The sequence below is a fragment of the Lepus europaeus genome, chromosome 13 (genome assembly GCF_033115175.1).
Source record: "Lepus europaeus isolate LE1 chromosome 13, mLepTim1.pri, whole genome shotgun sequence".
Taxonomy (NCBI): Eukaryota; Metazoa; Chordata; class Mammalia; order Lagomorpha; family Leporidae; genus Lepus; species Lepus europaeus.
In genome coordinates this window covers 83,280,512-83,308,148 of record NC_084839.1, presented here as the reverse complement: position 1 = coordinate 83,308,148, position 27,637 = coordinate 83,280,512, and the positions used below count along the sequence as shown (strand labels likewise).

Genomic DNA, 27,637 nt, shown 5'->3' with positions numbered 1-27,637 from the left:
CAGCTAGAAGGTGAGCTTCTCAGCCACTGGCTCAGAGGTTTGCAGGGGGAAGCCCAGCCCGGAGACACCTCTCTCCCCAGCCAACCCCAAAGCCTGAGACAAGAGCAATGATTTATTGAGTCATGTTGCAATGGTGGGTTGTCTTTAAAAAAGAAAGAAGCGTCAAGGAGAGAAGCCCAACACGTAGGGGGACAATTCAGTCGGAGGCCAAGGCGTGGGGGTGGAAGAAGGGGAGCTTGACCCGAACAGAGCTTCATGTACAGTATTTACACTCAGGCCTGGGGGGCAGGCGCTGGGGGTGGGGCAGCTGGCTTCGGGGGTTGCCTCGTGGGTCTCTTCTTGCTGGCTGTGGTGGACGGGCTTGCGCAGTAGGAAACACACTTGGCGCGCAGGAGCTGCTGGGAAGGTGGAAGCAGATCCCCACCACTCTGCCTTGTTCTGCCCCAGGGACTGGGGAAGGGGTGTAAGAGGCCCCCCCGGGGTCCTTTGGCGGGTCTGTCTCAGGCTGCTTTGTGCTGGTCTGGGGAGCGGGGCTGCTATTTGTATGGTCACAACAGCAGGCAAAAGGAGGGGCAGCTGAGGACCCCTGGGGGTGTCCGAGAGACTCTACCCGGCCCGCAGCCTTGTGTCTGAGTCGACAGTGGTGGAGGAAGTGTGGGCAAGCTGGGAAGAGACGGTGGGCAGCCTGCGGCCCGGTCCAGGGCAGGCGGGAGGCCGATGGAGGTGACTCTCGGAGTGGCTCAGAGGGAGGTCTTGTAGGCCTGAAGAAAGTGCTGACGGTTCACGATGGCTACAGTGGTGTTGATGGCAGAGCCATGGCTTGTGCGTCTCCCATCCGCCATCCCCTGGAGCTCCTTGCGGCTCCTTCTCCTCTTTGGTGGGTACCAGCCACGGGCGCCTTCTTCCTCCAACTGCGCCTCTTTGGGCCTGGGATGTGCCTGTTTTCCCAGGGACTCCTGCCCCTCATGAAAGGGTCTTGGAGGACACTTCGCCCTTCTCCAAGGTCATCGCATCTTCCATGGTTCGTTAAATTAACCAATGCTGGACGTGTGGCTATTTTTCATGTAATAAATAAAGATTCCTTTGTATGACTCTCTGGGGCCTGTCCCAGGCCCAGTCCTCCCGTTGCTCAGTCGCTCCCACCGTCCCCATGGCAACTACAGGTGGTCAAAGGCCGTGGCGGTGGTGGGTGGTGCGCTCGGCCTTGATGTGGAACTGTAATAATATGGGGAACCTGGACATGTTAAAAAAAATAATAATAACAACATCGCTGGTCAGAAGGGAAAATTGCACCCTGGCTGTCCCCTGCATCTGCTGACCTTTCAGACAGCACAAGTTAATCATTCATCCCTCCGGCCTATCTGATCATCAAAGATTAACTCCTCTCCTGGCCCCATTTCCTCCTTCTCTGGCCTCACCTTTGAGTTTCTGGCCAGAATGAGAACGGTGGCTTCTTGCCCCTCCCCCCATGACAGCTCTGACCTTCAGCAGCCTCCACACAGGGAGAGGGCAATGGAGAGAAGAGGCTCGCAGAGTCCCCAAGACCCAAGCACACCAGGGGCCATCGGGCTTCTCATCAGCCTTGCCCCCACAGTGCCAACTTGGAGAATCTTGCTGTTAAGATGCAGGGCACTGAGACTCCTGACTGGCCCAGGGAGGTCTAAGCTTGAAGGTGCCCATGGCAAGGCAGAGCCCCCCGTGCCTAGAATGGCAGCCCTGGGGAGCTTCAGTGGGAAAGTGCCCTGACCCTGGCAGGTCTTGCTGCCCACATCCTTTCTGGCTAAACTGAACGGAGAGGTGGCTTGAGTGGAACTCATCCGGCAAAGAGGCCAGTCATGTCCCAAACACAGTGGGTTCCAGTGGGAAGGGGTGTCTTGGGGAGTGCATGGACCCGGCAGCCTGCAGTGGGGCTTGCTGGGGTCAGCTCTGGTTTGCCGCCAGGTGGGGAGGCTCTCGTGAGATCCCTCAAGTTCATGCTTTGCTAGAAACCTCTGTGCAGCCCAGGGCCCCAGGGCAAGAGAGGGGGTGAAGGGTGGTCTGGACGCTCCCCCAGGCTCACTCCCTGGCCCTTGACCCCAACTGCTGTCCACTTCTTAAGCCAAACGTAGATCACATGGTGGAACAAAGGATTTCCGCATCAGGGTTTTGGTGCTGAACCATGAGTTTGTGAACCATGAGTTTGTGAGCCACTTGGATGGTTAATGGGGGCAGTAGGCTGGTGTCCGGTCATCAGCTGCCAGGCAAGAGGGCAATGCCCGTGGCAGGGAACCCCAGGCTAATCCTGCTGCTGTTGGCGTGTAAGCTCCCAGAGATGGGAGGTCATCTCTTGGGCTACTCCGGAATCTACCCTCATTTTCTTCTCAAGGCCTGAGCTATGGCATCATATTTGGTAGACATGACCTCAGGGATCAGGAGCAAGGACGAGCCAGGAAGTCTCTGGTCTTCTGCACCCCCCACCCCTTTTCCAAACACACAGGTATCCTGCCCTACCTAAACTACCTGTTACCAACAACACTCAGCTCCCCAGGGCTAACCTGGGGTCTCTCAACTTTTGGCCTTGCCTTGCCCCACTCCCCACACATCCATCTCACCCCACCTGGCCCTGCAGAGGGCCTGGGTGGCCCCCAAGAACTTACTCAGCAAGCTGGAGTTGGGGAAGCGCCAGGCCTCGCCGTAGGAGGAGTAGGGGGTGTGGCCGTAGGCATTGCCGGAGTATTCGCTTCCTGTTGGAGGCACAAGGGGAGAGCCCTGTGAGGTGGGGGAGTTCTGGGCAGGGGGTGGGTAGCAGGTGGAGCTCAGAAGGCTCCTCTAGTCCCTCAGTGTGCATCATCTAGGACAATGCCCCTTTCTCCAGGTTCAAGAGGAAGTTCCCCGACACACTGCAGCCCTCCAGGGGCCCAAGGAGGGAGAGGCTACCATTGCCACCCCTGCTTTCCAGATGGGACCTGCAGAAGCTCACAGCACAGCCAAGGGGTTGGGTGGAGTGTGTGTGGAAGCTGTCCTGTGACTCCAAGGCCCAGGGCCCAGCCCCATTCTGCCTGCTGCCTGGACTTTCTGCAGAGGGGCCTTTCCCAGGGGCTCTCAGCAGGGGGGAGGGGATGCATGATCAAAGGGAAAATGGGCAAATAGGAGCTTTTTTGGCTTCCCGGGGGAAGGAGTCTGCTGGGGGAGTGGGGTAGGAGGCTGTGTCCTGAGACTCACTCTGAGAAATCTATTGCCCCATCCTGAGTTGGCCAATTAAACAAACTTGGCATCTGACTTTGCACAAAGTAAGTTAGATCACTTCCTGTAAGTGGATTCTTGGCTTTCCCAGAGGGATTATTTACCAAGAAATTATTTAAGAATCCCCTTACGTAACAACAATGCAGTGAAGCCGACCAGCGCCACTGGCCACGGTGTGGAGCTCACTCGCAAAGCCCCGCTACACTTTACGACCCTCCTTCTCACAGCTGTCCCAGGAAGTACTCATCCATCCTGCCAATTTGTAGAGGAAGACATTGGAGGGTGGCAAGAGGAAGTCGTTTGCCTCAGCTCTCTCTGTTGGTAAGCGGCGGGGAAGAACTTGGCTCGCAATTCCAGATAGTTCTTCCGTACACTCACAAGATGCTACCATCTACATATCCAGGCTCCTGACGACCCTGAGATCCAATGAGTGTCCACACCGCCGTGCAGAACCTCATCTGTGATTGCGAGCTAAGTGCTTTTTGTGGCTCTTTGTCTCCCACCAGACTCTGGAGGGGAAGCTGGAAACGCTGGCTCGGGAGCAGGTCCGCCCAGAGCCACATCCCTGTTCCCTGCCTCCTGGCTTGGACCTTGGACCTTGGACCTTGGACCTTGGGCAGGTCTCTCAACCTCTCCGAACCTTGTTGGCCTCATCTGTGAAATGGTGCAGAGGGTTTTGAAAGGATCAAATGAGATAATGCATAGTAAATGCTTAGCACCATGCTCAGGATATAATAAGTACTCAGTACGTATTAGCTTTTATTGTTTTCCCATTAAATAAGTGCTAAAATAAAGCTCAGTGGAGGCTCGAACCAGTCGCCCAGCCGGAGAAGCAGGTGTTTGCACAGGAGGAATGGAGGTGAGGAGGAGGTTGCCTGAGTCTGAGGAAGGCTTCCGAAGCCTCTCCGTGCCTAGAGTCAGCGACAGGAAGCAAGCTCACAGCAGGAGCATAAAACGGTCCCTTAGGGGCAGGGACTGAGCCTCGCACAGATCAGGCAAAAAAATTCATGTAAAAGAAAGAAGAGAATGAAGAAGGAAGGGGAAAAAAAGCAAACAAAAAGAAAACTAAGGAACAATCAAATCGAAAGGTATTTTCTCGAGGCTACAAGTTCAGTTCTAGCCTTAACTGGAAGCCTGCTCTGTGCCCCCACTCTAGCGCTGTCTCTGTGCCCCACCGTGCGCACTGCTGGTCTACCTCACCTCTCTCTGGTGTCAGCATTCACTTGCACGAAGCCAAGTGCACACCGGCTACACAGCAAGGGCCCCTGTGCCTTGGTCCCACCTGACCCAGTCCCAAACACCGCAGGCCCTTTAGGACAAGGAAGAGAGGTGGGAAAAACAAGGTGTTTGCCCTCTCATTTTGTTGGTCATTCATGCGTCGACTCACGTATTCATTCATTTTACTCACACTTACCAACCCCCTGTCTGCCCCTGTCACAGAGCAGTGGGGTAGGGATGGGGCCCAGGAGGCCGTATGGCACCTTCCCCCCATCGGATCTGTCGGCCTGCCAGCAGCCAACCTAGTCACCTGCCCACGTGGCCCCTACAGCGATCCCTTCTTTTCTGCTTCAACAATCTCTCCCTTTGAAACTCATTGCCCCCTTCTACATATAAACATGCTCAGCTACCTTCTTTCAAAAATCCTCTTCCTGGCCGGTGCCGCAGCTCACTCGGCTAATCCTCCGACTGAGGCACCAGCACCCCGGGTTCTAGTCCCGGTTGGGGCGCCAGATTCTGTCCCGGTTGCTCCTCTTCCAGTCCAGTTCTCTGCTGTGGCCCAGGAAGGCAGTGGTGGATGGCCAAAGTGCTTGGGCCCTGCACCCTCATGGGAGACCAGGAGGAAGCACCTGGCTCCTGGCTTTGGATCGGCGCAGCCATTTGGGGGATGAACCAACAGAAGGAAGACCTTTCTCTCTGTCTCTCTCACTGTCTAACTCTGCCTGTCAAAAAAAAAAAAAAAAAACTTCATCCTACCAACACCCCCGCCCTCTGGGCTCATCACATCCTCGATGCCTTTGGGTTTTGTGATGCCCGGTCTCTTGGTCTGCTCAGTAACTCACTCTTCTTTCCAACTCACTTCCCCTGCTCATTCCTTCTTTCTTAGAGCTCTGAGCTATGTTGAAGAACCCCAAGCTTGACTTGTGAGCCCTCTGTGAATTCTCACCCACATTCTCCCTCTGGTGAACTTTTCTAATCCCTTGATATTACATAACAGCTCTGTACAACGCCTGACTTCAGACATATGCCATGGGCCCAGTGACTCTGTAAACCGGAAATGTAGTAGGCATCTCAATGCTAAAATGGCCCAGCTCTGGCTCGCCACCTGCTACTCACCATGCGTCTTCCTCTCCTGATCTCTCACACACATAACTTGTCACTGTCATCCCTGGAGCTTCCCAAGCCCCAAACCTACAAGTGATCCTGGTTTCCTCTATTTCCTCATCCCTACACCAATTTGTCAACAAGTATCCCCAGCGTCTCTTTTCTTTGCCTTTACTGCTTCTTCCCTAGGTGAAGCCTCTGCCATGTCTTGCAAGACGCTCCCTAACTGGCCTCTGTGCTTTCTCTCTTTACAGTCAGCAGTCCACCTTCCCAGAAATCTGCACAGTCTTTTAGAACTTGAGCCAGCCATCACTAACATCTTCTCATCTTGTAGCGTCAATCACTATTATTTAATATAATCACCTTTCTTCCATGTGCTATCATGCTAAACTAGTTCCTGCCTTAGGGCCTTTGCACTTGCTGTTCTTGTGGGCTGAGGATGGTCTGCTCCAGTTTATCACTTGGCTGGCCGCTTTGAACAGCTTCTCCAAGAGGTCTCCCCTGATCGAGCAATCTGGAGTAGTTATCTCCTTCCCCTGCGGCTCTTTATTACATAAGCCCATTTTATTGTCTTCACGATGCTTATCATCATCGATTTACTTATTTACTGTTCACTGCTCTCCCCGATTAGGTTGTAAGTTCCACGAAGAAAGGGGCTTGTCCACTGCTCCATCCCCAGCAAGGCATGCAACAGAGCCTCAACAAGTATTTAAGTGAAAAGTGGTTACGTGGATGGGAGAATGCAAGAGTGGATGGAAGGAGGACTGAGGGAAGGGTTGATAATGAAATAATGGATGGATGGGAAGATCCGGTGGTGGAACATAGGAGAGAGTAAAGGATTTCTATATGGAAAGATGGATAGATAGATGGGTGGGTGGAAAGATGGACAAATGAAAGGAGGGCTATTTGAAAAGATGATGGATCGATGGATACATAGACGATGGCTGCATGGATCTATCCAACTGAAGCTGTTGATTTCACTATGGAATTGGTGTGAGGGTAGTGAACTGTTAGTGGGGCTGGAACAGAAAAAGAGGGAAGGCCAAACAAAAGGTGAATGGACAAGAGAAGTCTGTGTCCAGGCCACTAGCACGAGCTGCTTTTTCTACAGCTTGTCTGTTAATTTCTGCTGTGATGGCAGGCAGTGGGGTATTGAGGGAAGAGTCCTAGGTTTGAAATCAGAAGGCTGTGTTTGAACAACTCAGTCACTTAGTATGGGAAGACCTTTACAACATTTTACTTTTCTATGCCTCAGTTCCTTCCTTCCTTCCTTCCTTCCTTCCTTCCTTCCTTCCTTCCTTCCTTCCTTCCTTCCTCCCTCTCTCCCTCCCTCCCTCCCTCCCTCCCTCCCTCCCTCCCTCCCTCCCTTCCTCAATAAAACTGGAATGATATAAGCCTCTCAGTTATAAGGTTGAAGATTAAATGAAAAATAAAATTCAATGTATGAGTGCCTGGGAAGAGAAGCACAGGATACATGATCCCTCCCTTCCTTCCACAGCGATCGAGGGATGTTCTTGGCACGCCTTACTTAGAGCATTTAGTGAAGACCCGACGACGCGCCTGCAGTAAGTGCTCAATAAAATGTACTGCCTTCAATGGAAGGAATCCCCACTCCCCTTCAGTCAACTGGGAGATACAGGCAGAGGTAAGAGATGGACACAGAGTTTTCTTACCGAAAATGCCTTAGGAATTCATTTGCACACTGGCAATCCTAGGAACCAGGTGATGCATTTACATAGTACTGCCTTTGCTGAAGCTCATTTGCATGCAACTTACTGGGAGCCCATCCAGGCCCCTCCCTTTTCCAATTCACTGGCCGGCAATGTGGTGACCCTGCTATTTTTTTTTTTTTTTCCAATAGCACCCACTGCAGATAAGGTCTTTCTGGAAACAACCTGGAGGCTTTGATGAGAAGTCCAAACCCTGCAGCTACCTCACGGGTCACACTCTGGGCCCCAGGAACCCCCTGCCCTGGGCCTGCCCCCAGAGGCTGAGCCATAATTAAGAGGAAAGCCTAGTGCTGCTTGTTTCTTCCTCCTCCTCTAAGCAGGCGGCAGGGGAAGGTGGAGGGGCTGCAAGGGGGATGGGGGAGCCGACTGGAGCCTGGGATTTTGATTGAGAGGCCCCATTATCCACACTCTTAAAAAAATAACCGAATCTTTTCCTTTTTTATCTTGACCAATCTCATTTCACGCTCCAGAAGAGGAAGGGAGGGAGGGAGGGAGTCCGGGGCCAGGAGGGAGAGAGGAGTCAGTATTCTGTATTTTCAACGCTGCATTAAGCACATCGCCACGGTAACCAGGCAGCAACAAGTGCCAGCTCAGCAGGTTCCCAGGGAGCACAGGGCCTCCTTCCCTCCTTCTCTTTCTCCCTCCCTTCCCTCTGCCCAGAAGAGCCCAGCCCACCTGCCTCTGCATAGGGTGCCCAGAGTGGGTGGCTGGCAAAGATTAACCCCTGCCAGAGAGGGAGGGAAGCAGGCCAGGAAGGCTGGCCCAAGGCTGGTAGGAGGGTCACAGACACCCTGAGTTCACAGACCCTTCCAGAAGTTCTAGGACCCCCATGGGCAGTGCAAATAGCTCGGTTCTACCTCTTCCATCCCGGAGTTTTTCCTATATGGCTCCTAAAAGAGGGAGACTTGCCCAGAGAAATTCCCATTGTCCCCATCTGTCCAGAGCTTGACAACCTAGATGACCACTGGATGCCAACTGGCAGACAAAGAAACCCAAACGACCGACAGACAGCATTCCCGGGAGGTCCAAATGAAGACAGAAAAACTCTCCCAGCTCATCTCCCACTCCACATACTTGCAGAATACCTTGAACTTGGGACCTATCCCCACCAAGTGGAGTGAGTGTTGGGTATGAGGGATGCTGTATCTCAGTCACTTCATGAGCCCCATCACCATCACCAGTGGCAGCATTGGCACTCACACTTTACAAAAAGGATAAACTCACCAGAGCTAAAGTCCTCCACTGGGAGGCCCTGGCCTGCCTAGGGGCTGTACGCCTGCATAGCTCACAGCATTTCTCTGGCCCCTTGTGCGCTCCATGGGGACAAGTGGAGGAGCTTGGATCTGAACACTGGGCTGTCTTAGCCCCACCCTCTCCATCATGGTGGGTGATGTCAGAAATCGGGGAAGAAGGTTGAGCTGGGGCGTGCTCAAGGGCCAGGGCAGACCTGGGCATTTTCTTGAGGCTTTTATAAGACGGTGCCCCCTTCAGTCACCCTTCAATGCCCCTCACAGAGTCCATGGATGAGACACCTGGGCAGCTCTGTCCCTCTTGCCCCACCTATCTCTAACACTGCTCCTTTGCGATGCCCTCCATCCGACCGGGACCCTCTCCTTACCTGCCACCATGCCTGCGATGGCAGAAGAGGCATAGCTGCCCTGTCCACTGGTGGGGATGTGGGGTGGGTATCCGGGCAGCGTGGGCCCCACCATCTCTCGCCCTGGGAAAACACAGCAAAGAATTATCAGTCGACCACGGAGGCTCCTGGGCTTGTCTCACCCTCTGAAGGCTCAGCAAGTCTTCCTTGGTGCCATTCCTGCTGTCTCTGGAGGCACTTCCTCCCTTATCGCTCCTCCACCATGCCCAAGGTCTGGTCTTCTCTGGTGTTCTAAAGGAGAGAGGCTCCACTGCACACGGAGCACCTGCTACTGCTGCCCCCTGTGGTCCTCTGTCATTCTGTGGGTTCAGTTACCTGAGCATTCTTTTGTTCAACCACAAAAATGTCATGGTATTGGAGGTCAGGGCCTACGCTCTCTGGGTCTTTATTATCTCCCACAGCTCCCAGCACAGCAGTGGGCACAGCTGGCCTAAGTCAACACATTAGAGGCCGCCTACTTCAGACTTCATCCCTTCTGGCCCTGGCTCCGAGGAGGACCAAGGACAAGCCCTGGAAGTGAGGGCAGAGGTGTGGCCCACTGGCCCATCACAATCCATTTTTGGACCTGTGGCAGACATTGCTAATCAATTACCGCCCTCTATCACTTAGCCAGAGAGCAGGTTCCTACTCCATAGCCTGGCCTTGCAGGTGGATGCAATCTATGAAATTACAAGAAACCTGATACCTATTGGCTAGCTATTGCTGACCTAGAAAGGAGGTGTTGCTGAGATATTTAGCTCATACTTATGACCATGAGCCACACACCTGTGCACTTCATTTCTGAAAAGAATCATTTTCAGCAAAACATACTCCTGCCTTGATGACACCAGGGCAGCTCTGTGGAGACCCCATTTCCCAGCTCTACCCCTCCTCTACACCAAGAAGTCAATCTCTCCCCTTCTGGAGACTCCACCTGACAGGTGAGCTTCCTCCCATCTGCCCTATGTGCCAACAACCAGGATCCCTGGCCTGCAACCTTTTTCCATCATCCCCACATCCTGTTGGCCCAGACCAGACTCTCCCATGGTTCTTGGCAAGGAGACAATGCCTCCTGGTCTTCCCAGATCTGCCCAGGTGATGACCATGGTCCAAGCGGATTTACGAAGAGGCCCACTTCACTGTCACATGCTTCAGTGTGAACGGTGAATGATCACTCAGTGATGAGACACTGGGTAGCTGTAGTTGTTGGTGATGCTTGAAGAGGTTCTCCATGTTAGCAGTACTGACCCTCTAGGCTGGATAACTCTTTGTTGTGGGAGTGTTCTGTGCCTTGCAGGATGTTTAGCACCATCCCTGGTGTCTATCCACTAAGACACTGGTAGCTGTTCTGACCCAGTGTGACAACCAAAGATGTCTCCAGACAGTGCTGCGTGTCCCCAGCGGTGAGGCAGCAAGGGAAAGTCACCCTTGGCGGAGAACTACTGTGCTAGTTGTGACCGTCTGATCTAAATGCCACCTAAGTGCCCCTGTCCACCAACTATGGCACCGCTTGCCCAACTTTCCTCCCATGAGTGCCCCCAAGGTCTCTGTTAACTCAGCCCTTTCAAGAGGTGCTAGTGGTGGTGGAAAGAGCGGTACCGTGAAGCCTAAGAGCTGCCCACGCCACAGCGACTGCCTCCTTACCTCTCTTTCTGGAGATACCTTGAAGACAGCACATTCAGTGTTTGTTGAGTACATACTTAATGAAGACATACTATGTACTAGGCACTTTGCTATGCACTTGGGGATACAGCAGGAGCCAAGAATGCTAAATCAGCAAGGCCAGGCACTAAATCAAGATAGAGCATTTGGACCCAAACCTATGGGGTCAATGAACAAGAGAAGGCGTGTTCAGCTTCTGCCCATCCTTTGGAGGGAGAGGGCTAAAAATCAGAGGACCTGGGGTCCTTATCCTGCTTCTATGGCCAATTTACTAAGTGCCCTTAGGCCAGCCACTTGCGTGCCCCAAGCCTCAGCTTCTTCACATGCAACATGGGAAAACCTAAGAGTAACCTTATGTACCTTCCTTATTACTACTACTCCTTAATTCAGAGCCAGGGTTTCATGCTACAGGTGGACACTGGTAAGCACAATGACGCATTCCATAAGTAGATGCATGTCTATGGAACTCTTATAGAATGAATTCTCTTTGAAATGAGTACCCCATGTCCGTTATTTAAAACTCTGTGAAGGTTTTGGAAACTTAGATGCTACCTTCTAATTTGTTTAACTTTTACTGTCCCCCCCCAACCCTTGTGATTGGTGTTGGATCAAACAGGGGGAAGACACAGGAATTCTACAGGTGGGCGCAGTTCACCTGCAGTGCACGGCTTATCAAAGGAACAGATGAAGGGTTGGGAACACAGGCAGAGAAGAGACTTGTAGTGCATCTAGAGGTAGGGGGAGAAAGATGCAGATGACTGATGGAGGTAAAAGTCTGAGCTGTCTGTGAAGAAGACTGTGATACACTTGGCCGCAGACTCAGCCTTCTTGGACCTTGGATGGAGCACCTGGCCGGGCACTGGAGCTCGTGAGAGGGAGGCGTGATGTGCAGTCGGGGAGAGCAGGAGGAGCACAGGGGGTGAACAGGTGGAGTGGAGCACGTGATGGAAGAGGTGGTGGCTGACGCAGGCCCGGTGCCTCACTCTCTGCTCTTCCCTTCCTGCTTTCTTCTCCCTGGGAGACCTCTAGATCCAGGCCAGACTGTGGATGAGAGACTTATCACTTAATTTCTCCAAACCCCGTCTTCCCATCTGCCACGGGAGGAGCTAGCTGAGCGCAGAGCTTGTAAACTGGGGTCACCTTACTGCTTAATGATTGTTGGGGCTTCCTCTCTCCATGTCCCCTGATCCTGCTAGTTCTTGAATTAAACACCATAGCAGACCCCTTAAGGATTCCTGCCATGAAACTTGGCCCTATTGGAAAGATCGGGCTTGGTCAGTCTCACACAGACCATGAAGCCATAACTCTACCAAGAGTCCTGCTAAACTCTTTGTGCCAATTCCTTAAAGACAAGGAGACTTCAAAGAGTTCGCGGAAGGGGCCAGCGCTGTGGCATAGCAGATAAAGCCGCTGCCTGCAGCACCGGCATCCCATACGGGCGCTGGTTCCAGTCCTGGCTGCTCCACTTCCAATCCAGCTCTCTGCAATGGCCTGGAAGAGCAGCAGAAGATGGCCCAGGTCTTTGGGCCCCTGCACCCGTGTGGGAGATCCCAGAAGAAGCTCCTGGCTTCATATCAACACAGCTCCAGCTGCTACGGCCAACTGGGGAGTGAACCAACGGATGGAAGATCTCTCTCTCTCTCTCTCTGCCTCTCCTTCTCTCTCTATGTAGCTCTTTCAAGTAAATAAATAAATCCTTTAAAAAACAAAGAATTCACAGAAAAATGAAATTAAAAGCTAATGGGCATTTTCCCATCAACGCTTTGGAAGACCCTTCATGCATGGTCTCTTCCAAAAAGCCAAGAACCCTGCAGCCTTCTTAGAAACAAAACCACAGAAGCCGTGAGCCACTTTCCCCTGTGGCCTAACCATGCCCTCCCCTCTGCTTCTCTGATTTTGAGGCTCTCCATCCTAAATTTGTCCTTGCTGTGTGATTCCATCTCTTCTGCAATCAAGTGTACTTGCAACATGACCCCACTTTTAAGAACTCAACTTAGGCACAGACTCATGCTGACAGATTGTGAGCTGGGCTTGTCCAAGAAACCTGAAGCGCTCCAGAAATATTGCTAACTGTTCTAAATATTGGTACACAGCAGCATCGAAAGCCAATACTTGGAGGCGTTCAGAGAGTAGAGATGATTTCAGACTTTTCAGACTCTTCTTTGCCCTCTTTGATGTGTGCCTTCTCTGTAACCCCCTTTCAGTTCCTTATCTTGTGCTGATAGCAAGTAGAATTGGTGGCAGCCCAGAAATCTCTTTGGCAGGACTAAATATAATTTTGTACGAAACGATGGAGGAGGGTAATGGACTCTTTGATGATAAACCCTAACTCAGAGCTTTCTGATCAGCAGAGCTGGAGTCAGCCTTGGAGTAGCCAGGACAAGGACAGCTTCCATGTCACTGTGGCGGCCAGCGAGTGGGGAATCCACAGGGAGGTGGCTGAAGGGAGCTGGTGGGAATGCTAGGAGACAATCTCACTGTTCCCCAAACCCCGTGGCCGAGTGGGGAGAGGCTGGGACTCAGAAGGACAGCCAGTGTCGGAGTCGCCAGGCCCAGGGAAGCGACTCGGGAGACAGGCCGTGGAGCAGTGAGGGAGCCCCAGGACACGGCAGGGGCTCGCCCAGAGCGGGTGAGCTGGGTGTGGTGCTGCAGGCTGGAGCCGAGCTGACTGCAGGATGAGGGCTCACGGGTACGCCTTTCTCCCCCGTGTCTGCAGCATTCCCTGGGAGCAATGTCCTCTGCTTCCTCCGCTCTCTCTCAAATTCACCTCCTCTCCCTTTGGATAGGTTTGAAGCCTCCACAGCCTGGAGCTTGTTCCTTCCTAGCCTTCCTCCACCTGTCACGTCTTCCCAGCCCTTTCACCGTGGCTCACCCGCATTGTGAGCTAGGTAGGTCCAGTCTGGACTGGAGGCCACCTGAGTTGGTCAAGCTGTGGGGAGCTTCAGGCCAGCACTTCAAACTCATCACCTTTGGGCCAGATCAGCAAGGCTGGGCTCAGTGCTGGGAGCTGCAGACTTGAATTGTCTCCTGCTGGGCCCCAGTCTTCCCACTTTCCTCTTGCTCGTCTTGGGGCCCTTGTTTCTGTGCTGAATCTTCAACCCTTGGACTGGGCCCTGTGGCCAGGCATCAGCTTTCCTGGGTGCCTACACACTACATATCAGACATGCTAGTGCTGCTTGGCTGGCTGCCTGCTGCTTGAGTGGCCATGTGGTGCTTGCTGCCAACTGCTTTGTTCCATGGGTTGGCTGACCTCCCGGTCCAGCTGCTGACCTGGTGACTGTGCATGTCCTCTAAGAGCTAACACAAGTTGGCTGCATATGGAGAGGGGATATCTGAAGCCCTAAAAGGGTGGCAGGGAGGGGACAAAGTGTGGGCAGGGAGTTTTCCCTGAGCCGTTCCAACCATGAGGGGTCACCAGAAAGTTCATGGGAAATGCATATTAGGAAAGAAATTGCATGGATTTCAAATTGCACCCAAATAAGCTCATCTTTTAATCCCATTTTCCCACCAATTTTTGAGTCCCACTCGTACAAGTATGCACTCCGATGTCTCTGCCAGCCTCCAACTGCCCTTGGCCCCTCCATCTCCTCTGAGCTGGTCCTGCTGGGCCCCTCTGCAGGCTCACATGGTAAAGCCAGAACTGCTCCCCAACACTGGGTGCCTTGCTGCAGCCCCCAGTCCTAGCCCGACACTGCCATGAGACGATGCCAGGCCCGTCCCTTGGTCAGGATGACCCACCCCACAGCTGACGTGAGCCTCTTCCACTTGCCCACTCCTCCCCTCCCTGATCCATCTTCTCTGGCCGACTTTGATCAAAACAAATGACTCATCTCTGCCGGCTTCACTCTCTAGAACTTTCTAAGTCTCAGCCAACATGTTTGTTCTTCCTTCAGATCCTTAAGCTCAGCCTCTCTGCCCTCACACTGGGCATCTACCTCTTTCAAAACGAAGGCCCTCATTCAAGGCCAGGATGCAAGGGAAAACAAAGCCAAAGTTTCAGATGGAGGAGGTCTGAGAGGTCCACAGGCTGGCATCAGGCAACCGTGGCAGTCCAGGCTGGCAGAGGCCGTGCCCTTTTGAAGTCCTTGCTTCTCACAGAGCAGGTCTTTGTGGCTCTGCTTGGGAACCTGGCTTTAGCAAAGACTTTCAAGGGAGCACGGTGAGGCCCAGTGGCACTGGGAAACCACTGGTGCAAACGGAATGCTGGACTCTGGGCTGTCTGTGCACCAGACATTCCCCTGCCCTTCTCACTGGCGCCTGCTCTAGCCTCGCCAGGTGTTGGGGTAGAGAGGCATTCACTCCGTCTCCAGATACACCTACCTCCGGCACACAGCTCTAACATCAAGGACGTTCTTCCGGTACAGAACTGAAGGCTACCTGGCTTCCGCCCTTGGCCCTGCCACCCTGCGGGCTCACATCTCAAACAGTCTCATCCCTGGGGGTCCTTGGGATCCTGAAGATGATGAAGGGTTTCTGCCTGTGCTCTCCCTACACTCTTGCCTCCTGCAGCCACTGCTCAGGGCCCGGTGGGCTGGACTGATGTCCTGCCAGGGAGCCCCGGCTCCACCCGAGGCCTCAGCCTGCTGGACACCATGCTGCTACCCAGAGGCCTTGGCCAGGCCGGCTCCCTCCCCGGGCCTGTTTCCTGCTCAGCATGGGGAGAGACTTCCCCAGGACACCCCCTGTATACCTCCAGCTCCAAGTCCTTTAAGGCAGGTGATGGTGTTATGAATTTCACCCAGAAACTGACTCTAAAAACCATTGCCTTTTCCCTCTGAAGTTTTGTTTCTTTTTCCTTAAAAAAAAAAAAAAATTCGTGTGTGTGTGTGTGTGTGTGTACTAAGACCAAGTGTTTCCTCTTTACAGTGCTAGCTCCTGGCTGAAGGGTCCCTCTTTTTTCCATGAGGTTTTGGGGTCCCAACTTCCTGGCACCTCTCACACTGCCTGCCTTTTCAAAGCCACGCCTTAAACCCCAGTGGTGGTGGACAAGACTGGGGACTGGGGAGGGAGGCTAGACCCAAACCAGCGTTCTGGGGGCTGGCCGTGAGGACCCCCCTCCCGCCCCCCACGATACCTGCACAGCCCGGGGCCTCCCTGTCGTACCTGAGAGGAGGGCCTGGCCCGTGAACTGCCCGTACACGGAGGCAGCATGGGGAAAGGCATTGAAGGGCGGGACCGAGGCACCTGCTGGGACCCCGGAGCCGACTTGCTGCAGATCCAAAAAGGCGGAGCTAGATAAAGAGGAAGGGGTGGAGCTAGAACTGGACACCTCGGGGGTTTCCTGCTTTATGGCGAAGGGTGAATGAGGATCTGCCGGAGGGAGGGAGACAACAAGGAGAGAGGGGTGTGAGATGAGGGGGCGGGAACATGCATAAACCAAGCCATGAGATGCGGGAGGGCGGGGCGGGGGCGGGCGCGATCGGGCAGACGGGCTGCTCTTGGGGGTCTGGGGCCGCAGCGGGGTGCACCCTGCACCTGGGGTGGATGGAGAAGGGGCAAGCGAGGCTCTACCTCCCTGCTGTGCCTTTTGCCAGTGTAGACGTGCCAAAGTGTGTGTGCCCGCCTATCCCAGGAGGGGCCTAGGGTCGGAGGCACCACCCTCTGAGCCCACCTCGCCTGTCAGGCCCCGGGGCCCCAAACATGTTCCTCCTGCCAGCCAACCAGCCAGCTTTGCTCTCCCCTGCCCTCCAGCTGGGCCTCACGGCTGGGGCCACACAGCGTCATACCTGCCACCACGGGGTAGGTCTGGTGAGTGGGGAGGTTGCGGCCCAGGGGCGTGTTGGAGGGGGTCAGGGTGGCCTTCCCATCGTCCAGGGCACTGTTGAGCAGGGGCAGCGGATAGAGGCCCTGGGGAGACAAAGAGAGGTCAGCTCAGAAAGGGTCCCCAGGCAAGCAAGCCTCGCTCCTCCCTACAGCCCTGAAGCCTTGTCTTCCCACATGACCCCGATACCCCCAGGCAAAGCTCCCTCTCTACTCCACCCAGCATCCTTAGCTGGCTCCTCCTGACTCAGAGCCCTGCTGTTCTCCCAGCGCCAGGCCCTGGGGTTTCCCTTCCCACCTCCCCAGAATTCAAGGTCAGCAGGTGGCTTGGGTGGCCAGGCATGGGATGAGCACTCCATTCAGAGGACCGTGCCCTGGCTGGACAACTGGGCTCCTGCTTTGTCTCTTCACACGGTTTGGATCCACAGAGTACAGGACAGCGCCAAGGGCAGAGGCAGCCAGCCCACAGGAACTGTTCAGAGTGCGTCTGCCTACTAACGAAGCCATTTCCTTCCAGCTTCCATTAGGAAACTCATCACGCTCCGCGTGGGGTGGAGCCAAGATTCAGACCCCCCAGTGGTCTGCTGTCAAGCTCTGGCCTGACCCAGATGACGCAGGGCCAACCTCTTGCATTCTGCAGGAGCTGACGTCAGAGCTTCGCCTCTGTTCTCCTGACCAAGTGCTCGCGGCAGCCGTGAGACACGGGCGAGTAGTGTTGGTCCCGTTTTGTATGTGGAGAGCCTGGAACCCAGGGTGGGTTAAGCTCCCAGTTCTGTGCACTGAAATCAGGACTAAACTCGGGACTTTGGCTGCTAACCCTATTTCTTCTTTCTCTCCCTGTCCGAGCAAATAGAAACTTGCAGGGCCAGCTTAAGAATGATACTTGGGGTTAATTTGGTGTGAAAACCTATCAAGTACTTGGGAGTTTTCTTCAATAAAACTTTAGACTCCTACCAGCATCCCTTGCCATGAGCACAGCTGTCTCCTATGGTGCCTCTTCCGAAAAGCACTTGTTCACCCGAAGGCACGAGTACCCCAGACTCCCCATGGCTCCCTCCCCCATGGAGGGACAGCACACACCTGTTCCTCACATACAGGTCACACACATTACAAATGTGATGGGTGAAAGGTTGCACAAAGCTGTAATCGGGGAGTATTCTGGCTCACACAACAGCCCCGCTAAAGTCAGCCATTGAATCAGGCTCTCCAAGGAGGCCCAGCGCTTTCTGGTTGCACGCCGGGCACTTCTGGAAGCTGCTGTCCATTCGGGAGGCCACCAGGGCACCGTAAGTGTGCAGTGGCCATGACTGACTAAATGGTGCTCAGGCTCCTCGCCTTCCCGGGGTGGGGTGGGGGCCCACTTAGAGACAGGGCGGAGTTGCTTTGAGCCTGGTTTAATGACATTGAACAAAATATCTAATTTCTAGAGAGTGTAAGAAAAGTTTAAAATACCATAATACGTATTGATTCAATACCAAAATATCTACTCAAAACCCTGTGCCTGAAATCCAGGCAATTCAGTGAAAAAGGAAAAAAAAAATCACCCACAGAGCCAGACATTTTAGGGTTGTTGCACTGAGTGGCTTAAACATCTCAGTAATGATTGGATTTTTTTGCTGGGCTTGAACTTGAGTTGGGGGCAGAGCGGCACAATGCTTTGGAAATTGGGCAAGTTTGAGCCCTGGTTTTTATCATAACCTGCTGAGAGGCTTCGTCTCCTTGACCTCCTGAGCCTGCTTTTCTCACCTGTAGTTAACGGGGATTGTAGAATCTGCCTCTAAGACTAATGCCAAGAGTAAATGCATGTATGGTGCTTACGTAAAGTTCCTAGCCTGCTTAGATGCCTCCTCAGTAGCTGTCGGCATTTTTATTCCAGAATTATGTGAGGGCCAGAAGCTGCCAAGTTCATGGCCTCTGTCCTGGTAATATTCACATTCTGTTGACCTGCTCCCTGGTGGGCTTGCACAATAAAGAGCCGAATGGACTCCTAGCTATGCCGGGTATGACACAGCGGCCAGGAATGAGGCCACAGAACATTTCTCTTCAACACTTCCTCCCTTGTTGATTTTCCAGAAGGGACGCCTACGTCTTTGCCTCTGCTGAGGTCGGGGGGCGAGTATCTCAGCGAGCTGGAGGGCCGACCTGTGCCCAGGTGAGCAAACACAGAGCGTTGCCGTGGCAGCACAATCACCAAAGGTGGCCTCTCTCTGCCCTCTCACCACCGAGCCAGGTGAATGAATGAGTGAGTAAATGATTGATGGAGTGGGAGAAGGAACAAGGGATGGACAACTCTCTGGGCCTCAGTTTCCACTTCTGCAGGGTGGGGAACTGGAGAGGCTGAACTGTTTTCAAGTGCCTTTTTCCCAGTCTTCTAGTAAGAACTTACGGAAGCAGCATATCTAGAACAGGTGACGGTGGACGCATCTGCGTGGAACCAGGGCCGGCAGACCCAGCTGCACAGCCATCTGCTACCCCTGCCTTCCCTACACTCACCCACCCTGGGTGATCACCACGCACACAAGAACACTGGGTTTGGTGCTCACCACGGTCCCATGTAGCTCTAAGGCCTCTCTTACTCCACAATTCCCCTTGTCCCAGGGGGCTTCAAAAATTTCATGGAACATGGAATTAAAACATAAGCTTATTTTGGGTGCAATGCATTTTTGAAATTCCTGCCTAGTTTTTTGGTAATACACATTTTCCATGATATTTTTTTGAAGATCCTTCAGATGCAAGGATCTCAATTTTTTTTTTTGCACCAAGATAAACTCGTCTGTTAATTCCATTTCCACAAACTTTTGAAGCACCCTCATGTGGGCACCAGTAGGGTGTGGGGTCTCTGCAGTCCGGCAGGGGCCTTTGGGCGATTGAGAGATGCAGCCAGGAAATGGCTCTGGGACCCAGGGGGCACCCAGGGTCTCCGCAGCGGGAGGGGGGCTGGTGCTTGCACACTGGGTTTTGCAGGCTCGTGCTCCTGGGCTGGGCTGCGCTGCCTGCAGGCCCCCCGCTGTGGCCCCATCTCCCCCCTGGAGCTGCGTGCTGACTGCCAGAGAAGCACCCGGCCCTCCCACTATGCCTGCTGACGGCCAGCTCTCTCTGCACCCCTCGTAGTTGTCACAGCCAAGGCCGATAAAATCGCTGACGCAGACTGCCTGCCCAGCTGTGGGTGCTGGCACGGGCCCAGCAACCCAGACGGCCACTGGCAATGGTTCAGCTGATTATTGGCATTGTCACCATCATCCTACGCAGATCTTAAAGGCGTATGGGGCTTGTCTTACTCCTGGATCAAACGACAGCGTGAGGCAGACACCCCCTACAGACGCTCTGCAGTGGGTTGACTCGGTGGGGTAGGGAGAGGAAGACACTGTGGACAGCTGCTAATGTAAGCGGGAGCACAGTGATTCTGAGCTGTAGAGACTTCGTGGGCCCCGGGGTGGGGCCGTTCACGTCTCAGCCTTTCCCAGAAGCCAACCTGTCATCACCCATTGCACCTGTCGGAAGTGCTGGGAAGACAAATCCCCTGCAGCTTGTAAAGATTTACTGCTCGGGATTTCTCAACTCACCCACTTGCTCACTCATTCGGGCCACCTTTGTGGATTATCTGTGATAGAGGGGCAGCGTGGTCGATGCAGGGGATAAGCCCTGCCTGTCCTTAAGAAGCCCCTCGTGTCTTCACCCACTGTCCCCTGGATGCTCCACAGAGCCTGGGACAGGGGAGGAGCGGCCTGTGAGAGGTGCCGCCGCACAGAGCCAGGGGAGACGGGTTACGTCTGAGGGGCAGGGAAGGATTCACGCAGCAGGCAGCGTTGGCGCTGAGTCATAATGGCCCAGCGGTATTTTTCCAGAAGTGGGAGGAAAGGCATCTTGGGAGGAGGGCAGAAAGGTGTGAACGAGGGTGACATGTTCATGGGTATGAGTAACGCAGGAGCCTGGGGTGTGCGGCTGGGAGCGCCGGGGGTAGGGCTGCAAGTGGCAGGGAGGTCATGGTGGGAAGACTGGGAGTTGTGGGATCTGACGCTGGCTGGGAGGGGCGAAGGCGCTCCCTGCTCCTGCTGCCCCCCACCCCCGGAAGGGGCAGCCTCACTTGAGTACGGGAATGCAGGAGGGTGGGGGAAGAGGCAGCCGTCAGGGCCCCCTGTGGAAGGAAGCTCACGCTGGCGTTGGGGCTGGGGTCGCCTGAAGCACATACCTTGATCAAGCCCTCTAATGCCCCTGCCCAGCCCTGCTCACCTCCCACGCCCCCTGCTCCTCACCTGCTCGCCTTTGGTGTGGCTCGGGGAGGCGTAGGCCTCCGGGTAGTGCTGCCGCTCGAACGGGCACTCCAGAGGCTCGAGGTGGTGCTGGCTGAAGGCGTCGGTGCGGAGGTGCTTCCGGGGCGCGCTGCTGCTGCTCTGTGAGTCAATGCTCAGCCGGCAGCTGTCCTGGTCACCTGCAGCCCCCCCAACCCCGCAGGGAGAAAGCTGTCAGGGGACCCATGTAACCCACGCTGCAGGCCAGAACAGAGCAGCAGGATGCCAGGCTCCTGGGCCCCTGGGAACCCGGTGGGCATAGAGAGAGCTAGCCACTCTGCAAGCGGGGAGGTGCGGAGTCCTGGGCTACAAGGGGGAGGCCTTGTGTCCTCAGCAAAGCCTGGGCCAGTTGCCCTCCTGTACCCCCATCCCGGCTGCACCCCGGGCCCCCGACACTCACTGTCATCCATTTTCCTCTTGTTGTCGCTGCCAGGCTGAGCAATCCCCAGGAGCCCGTTGATAGAGTAGGTGGAGCCCAGGGAGTCTGACTGGGGAGACTCTGGAGGTGTGACAGCTGAGCTGGGGACTGCAGTGGGGTGGGAGGGAGAGGGTCAGGACACAGGGGTGACAGTCCCCACCGGCCTCGCTGCCACTGTGGGAGAAGACAGCGAGCCACACCTTGCGGTCACTCTTCCAGGGCTGATGGTAGGAGAACCCTTGGAGTCAGTACTGGCCTGCGTCTTTTTCCCTTGCCACATGTCAGGGCCTCTTCCCTGGGAGCCAGGCCAGCGCGGTGCACACACAGTTTAGAGCATTATGACTCTGTGTGTGCCTCTGTGCGTGGGAACATAGATGTCGACTGTGTGTATGTGTGTGTGTGTGTGTGTTCAGGGACACGCCCCCCCTCCGCACTCACTCAGCGTGTGCCCTGGGCTCAGGGACTTGGTGGCCACACAGCTGTCCATGGGGAGGTTGAATGGCTGCTGCACTTTGGTCCGGATGATCCTGGAAGGAAGAGAAGAAAGTTCTTTGGAGAGGAGGAAGCAGCACTCGCGGCCATCTCAAGCCACCTGCCATCAAACCCATGACGTCACTCCTGGGCCCTGGTCCTGCTCCGCGTCACGACTGGACCCCTGGGCCCCGAAGACAGACGTGCAGAGTGGTCTCGGCATGTGCTCCCCGCCCCTGCCTGTCAGAGCCACCATCGAGTGCTGTGAGTCTGACCCTGTAAACCTCTCCAGCACTGCGCCCTCTGTCACCACTAACTGTCCCACCAGGGTCCCTCACTGGCCCTCGCCCATCAACTCTTCACCCTTTCTGATTGATTCTCCTAATGGCAAAGTAGGGTTTTTGACTTGTAAGTCAGCCTCTTGCTTAAAACCTGCCAAGGCCTTCCCATTGCTCATAGGTCAGAGGCAAGAATATGAAACAGTCCAACCTCAGCCCACCTCATGTTCCTCTCCTTTTTATCTATTGCCTTTCTTCCTGCTTCTTGTGTGAGATCCTACTAGCCACAGGGCCTTTGTATGTGCTATCTCACAGTTCCTTTTGTTCCTCCTTTTACCTATTTAATTCTTATTCCTTGTTTTGTACTCAAGGGAAGCCTTTTTTTTTTCAAAGATTATTTATTTGAAAGGCAGAGAGAGAGAGAGAGAGAGAGAGAAAGAACGAGAGAGATCTTCTATCCAATGGTTCACTTCCCAGATGACCACAAAGGCCAGAGCTGCGCCAGTCTGAAGCCAGAAGCAAGGAGCTTCTTCTGGGTCTCCCACATGGGTGCAGAGGCCCAAGTACTTGGGCCATCTCCCACTGCTTTCCCAGACCATACCAGAGAGGTGGATCAGAAGAGGAGCAGCCGGGACTCAAACCTGCACCCATATGGGATGCTGGCACTGCAGGTGGAGGCTTTACCCACTACAGCACAGCGCCGGCCCCAGGGGGAAGCATTTTATAATCTCCCTAAGCCAAGTCACCCCACGCTAGCTCACCTTCATGTTTCTTTCCTTAGCAGGACATAGAGCTCTGTGCTTACACTTGAGGACCTGATGAGTGTCTGGATTCTCGTTCGAGTATAAACTCTCAAGGACAGGAACTGTGTGTCCTAGGGCCTCCCATGTAATGAATGAGTTGTGTGTGAATGAATGAGTGAATAGGTGAATAATTGATGGAGGTCGTGAGTGAATGCTTGAATGAGGGCCAGGTTACGGGTCTTGGGGCTAAGGAAAGATCAATTCAAGAAGATTCTTTTATTGAGTGAAAGGAGATACGGCATTTGATGAAGGCCCCTGTGGACAATGCACTACAGATGCCACAGCAGAGGGCGTGAACCCACAGCACAGGGCAAAGGAAGAGGCAGGGGTGTGTGACACCTGCCCAGCACCTGAGTGCTCTCTGCCTGCTCCACCCAAGCCAGACCCTTTTTTGGATCTTTTTTCATGATTCCCCCAAAGCCCAGGGGGTCCCCCAGGGTGACGCCAGCACCTGCTGTCTCTCACCTGTTGATGGAGCTGACACTGGGGACAGTGTCGTTGTCACAGACTCCCTCAGCCAGGAGCCGGTCTCGGATCTCCCAGGCAAACATGGTTGGGTTCTGCCGCTTGTAGTCCCCGATCTTTTCCACCACTTTGGGGGTTGCCACCTTGGGCTTGGAACCCCCGATCACTCCAGGCCGGATGCTGCCAGTTTCGTAGTACCTACTCCAATAGAGAACCCCAAAGAATTACCCAGTAAGCAGGTGCGGTCCTCGGGCAGGGACCTAGCCGGAGTCCCGCTCCCCTCGGGGGCTTCTGGGGCAGGGTATGGCATTGAAACGTGCCCCTAAGGCAGGCCTTGAACGCCTGCCACTCCCGAACTGTCTGTTTCCTTTGCTTGGGTAGGTTTGTGCTGTGCCAGACCGGAAGCCTCTGCTAAAGATCGCACTGCGACTTCTTTCCCCTTCCCGCGGGCCAGGACCCGATGTCTGCACCCACGGGAGCCATCCTCAGGGTCACAATTTCCTGTCTCAGGTAGGAGATAGGTCGTATGTGCTGTAGGAACTACAGAATTAGCATGGAGCTTTCTCTACCCAGTTTCTGGGGGCTCAAGCATGGCTGACTATTTTCTTTGGCCATCCTGGTTTCACTCATCCCGGGAAGCCAGCTGGGGTCACTGGGCCCTCTGCCCTGTCTGGCTGGTTTACCTTTGTACCCTGTCCAAGCCTCACCAACATCCTTCACCCCCACTCACTGGCTTTCTGTGGGTTCTATGGTTCAAGTTGAGGCTGCTCCTCCCCAGCTCTGGGGTCTTGGCTTTGTCTGGGTCCCTGGCTGGGTCCAGCCCTATAAGCTGAGCTTTCTCTTCCAGGGCCTCCACCTCTCCCCTCTCCCCATCCCTCAACCAGCTGCCTGGGCAGATGGATTGCCCAAGTAAGGACATGATCTTCTCCTTGATGGAGAAACTCTCTGGTGTCTTCTGCCATGAAAAAAAAAAAGAATATGGCTCTTAAAACTGCATTCAGGGGCTGGTGTTGTGCAGCGGGTTGAGCTGTCACTTGCAGCCCAGGCGTCCCATATCAGAGTGTTGGTTTGAGTCGTGGCTGCTCTGCTTTTGATCCACCTTCCTGCTAATGTGCTTAGGAAGGCAGCGGAAGATGGCCCAAATACTTGAGTCCCTGCCACCCCCACAGAAGACCTGGATGGAGTTCCTGACTCCTGGCTTCGGCCTGGCCCAGCCCTGGCTTACTATGGGGAGTGAACCAGCAGATGGGAGATTGATCTCTCTCTCTCTCTTTCTTCATCTCTCCCCCCACCCCCGTCACTCTGCTTTTCAAAAATAAATAAATAAATAAATCTTTTTTAAGAAGAAAAAAAAAAGCCATTTCCATTCATTAGTGACTGCCATCTGGGGCTCATCTCTCTGGACACCACAGGTTATCTCAAGAATTCCCTGTCCTTGACCCCCGGGGAAAGACCACACCTTTCCCCAACAACTTCAGGCAGGGAGCCAGGGCTTTCCACAGCTCATTTACAGACCAGCTCTCTGCCTTCCTGAACCAGAGCTCCTCTTGAATGCACATGTAGGTTGGAAGCAGGTGCATGGAGCTGACCCACAGCCCTGAGTGCCCGGAATTTCATTTCATATGGCGTGGGGCAGGGTGTAGGGGAGGGCAGTGCGTCTGCCAGTAGACTCCCCACATGCCTGCAATAGCTGGGACTGGACCAAACCGAAGCCAGGAGTTCCCCCCAGGTCTCCCACATGGATGGCAGGGACCCGCCTACTTGAACCATCACCTGTTGTTAAACTGGATGAGCAACAGCAGGAAGCTGGAGTTGGGAGTGGAACCTGGACTTGAACTCAAGCTCCCCAGTGTGGGATGATGGTGGCAGGCCAGACACCTGCCCCTCTGTGGATTTCCTTTTCTAAAAAATATCCTTGCATACCAAAACAGGGTTCCGTTCTCCTAAAATTCTGATATAATCGGCTCAGGTTGGAGCCTAGATACTGCTTACTCCCCAGGAAAGGCGAGTGCTGTGAACTGCTACTCTGGGATCTTACAGATGGTGGCTGTCGGTCTTTATTGTTCAGAAGCATTGCCTGGTCATCTAAGCAGAATCACAGTATCCGGGCCTGGCTCCCAAAGAGGCCATGTTAATGATGGCGGAACAGGGGCCTGGGAATCTGCATCTCATCAAACAACCCTTGCGTTTCTGTTGCAGGTGCTCCAGGAGTTGCCCTTCGCAGGGCTGTGACCTGGGGAGCCAGCCCTGACCTTGTGTCCCCTCCCTAGGGGCAGCACTGCCCTCGGCCTCCACAGAGCCAGGGCTCTGGAGAAGATGCTCCTGCCTCGGGAGCAGAGGAGCCTACAGCAAACGAGACCCAGGGCAGAGGGAGAAACCAAGGGGAGAAGACACGGACCCCGAAGGAAGAAAGGGCAGGGGAGACACCAGACGGATGTTGTCTATGGGGAGAAGCTCAGAAGCACCTCCAGACCGTGCTCGGGTCCCGAGGCCACAGCCAGACACTGGGCATGGGTCGCTGGTCCCTGGGCCATGAGCTGGGCTGCAGAGGACCAACCCTGCACAGGCAGTGGGGTGAATTTCGTGCTTACCTGCCAAGGATCTTGCTAACACAGCCATGGCTGACGCGGAGCTGGCGAGAGATGTCGCAGGGCCTCACGCCCTGGTGGGCCAGGTCTACGATGCGTTGGCGGACCACTTCTGGCAGGGGTCTGCCATTCACAAAGGCCCCTCCCAGCTGGTTCAGCCCTCCGTGGCCTAAGGAGACAGGATTTGCAGGTGTCAGAACCGGGCAGGGAGGGTGGGTGACGGTCAGCCATGAGTGTGTGTGACTGGCTGTGACCGTGAACTCCCGTGGCCAGGCCCTTGGGCGCTCCCTCTGCACCCCTCCCCACAACTTCCCAGCTCCCAGGAAGGCAGGCATGGGTGGCACATGATGCTCACAGTCCCCCCCACCATGTGATGCTTCTGAGGGGCATGTAGTGCGCTGTGCCCTTCAGAGTCTCTCCTTCACGCCAAATCCCCTTCTTTCCTTCCCGCTGCCTGCAAAGTATGCAAGGAGTGGAGGAGTCAGGGTCCTCCCACGCCGACGCTGAGCCCCCAGCCCCCCGGGCTGCCCTTCCTTTGCTGGGAAATGTGGGCAGGGGGTAAAATCCGGGCTTGTTGTATTTCTCTTTCTCCTCTTACAAACATGGCTTCTAAACACAACCACAGTGAGAAACATGAGCACAAAGCACAAAAGCAGAGCCTCCCTGGTTCAGTTGGGGCCGAGTGAGCTGAGCCCCACTAGTGCACCCCTGGCCCGAGTGACCCCAAGGCCCTGCTTTCTGTCCCCAACAGGCCAGAGTGCTAAAAACGGCCGGCAGAGGCTGCAGGGCTCCCGTGAGTTCCAGGACCCACGTGGCTGGCTGCCAGAGCTGTGCAGAATGTAGTCACACCATGGATATGTGCACCTGCTTCCTTCGCTGCTTTATTTACTTAGCCCCTGTCCGAGGACTCAGCCTGCTTCCTTCCGAGTCCATTTACCCACACTGCATAGGTGCCGGGTCCTGCAGAGGCCGAGGTGCCCTTGTCTCATGAGGTTTGTTACAGTGTCCCCCAACCCCACCCTGTCCCCAGCAAACAGCAGATCTGGGACCATGCCTGGGAGTATGGGAACCAGTGCAGGGCACTCGCTCCAGGAACCACAGGCTTCTTGGAGAAGTCTCAGCTCTGCTGGAAGACGAAGAGGGGCCAAAGTAGGACAGAGAAGAGAGAAGACTGTTCCAGGCGGTGCCAACAGCACTGCGAAGGCTTAGAGGCAAGAAGGCGCTCATCTGTCCACTTTCCCAGGATGTCCAAGGATTCACAGTGGATTCACAGTGGGCTGATCTCAAGGCTCGCACAGCCCTTTTCCTACTAGGAAAATGGTTTCTATGGCTTGGATGACTCAGCAGATCCAGGGAGGAGCCAGGATCCAGCCAAAGTTTAGGGCTCAGGTCAAGGATGCTTCCTTGGGTGAGCCCTGTTCCACGGCCAGAGCTGGCCTTGGACTCTTGGGAGTGGCTTTGCAGCCTTGCCCTGAAGATGCCATGTGTGGCCCTGGTAGGGAGGGCGGAGCCCTGAGAGTGGGACTCCGAGGGGACAGGCAGGCAAGAAGGGAGCACCAACCCCAGGCCTTCTGTGTGAGCCAGTTAAGACTATTTATGGTCCAGGGCGGGAAGTGCCTTTGTGGGCACACAGTGCCCATTACCACCCACCGACTTAGCACATTCAGAACTGCCTTGCAATGTCTCCTTGGGGGCCCAAGCTGTCTTCAGCAGAACAGTTGATTTCCCTTAAAAAGGGGGCGGGAGAGGCCATAAGCCTCTGTCCTGGGCAGTGAGTCAGGAGGAGAAGCCTGCTGGCCAAACGCCAGCGTGAGGGACAGGACGATCCACCCTCCAGCTGGGGGCATCTGGGCTGGGGCACAGCTTCCACCTGCCCAGTTCCAGGCAAACTGCCCCAGTGAGTGCTTCCCCAGATGCAGCCAGCTGGCTCCTCACTGGCCACCCTGCCATTCCTGGACAAAGGGTGCAGGCATTTGCCCCTACACTCCCTCAT

General features: G+C 54.8%; 1 protein-coding gene across 1 annotated transcript; it reads right to left on the bottom strand.

The window, feature by feature from the left end:
- Nucleotides 1-99: 99 nt before the first annotated feature.
- On the bottom strand, nt 100-27,637 carry PAX8 (paired box 8). Its single transcript, XM_062208869.1, has 11 exons — nt 27,628-27,637; nt 25,648-25,813; nt 23,057-23,254; nt 21,478-21,566; nt 21,022-21,147; nt 20,586-20,761; nt 16,299-16,419; nt 15,676-15,882; nt 8,893-8,994; nt 2,637-2,723; nt 100-1,234 (listed from the first exon to the last, which is right to left on the bottom strand). The coding sequence occupies exons 1-11, from the start codon at nt 27,635-27,637 to the stop codon at nt 1,158-1,160; spliced, it is 1,359 nt and encodes a 452-aa protein (XP_062064853.1). The 3' UTR covers nt 100-1,157.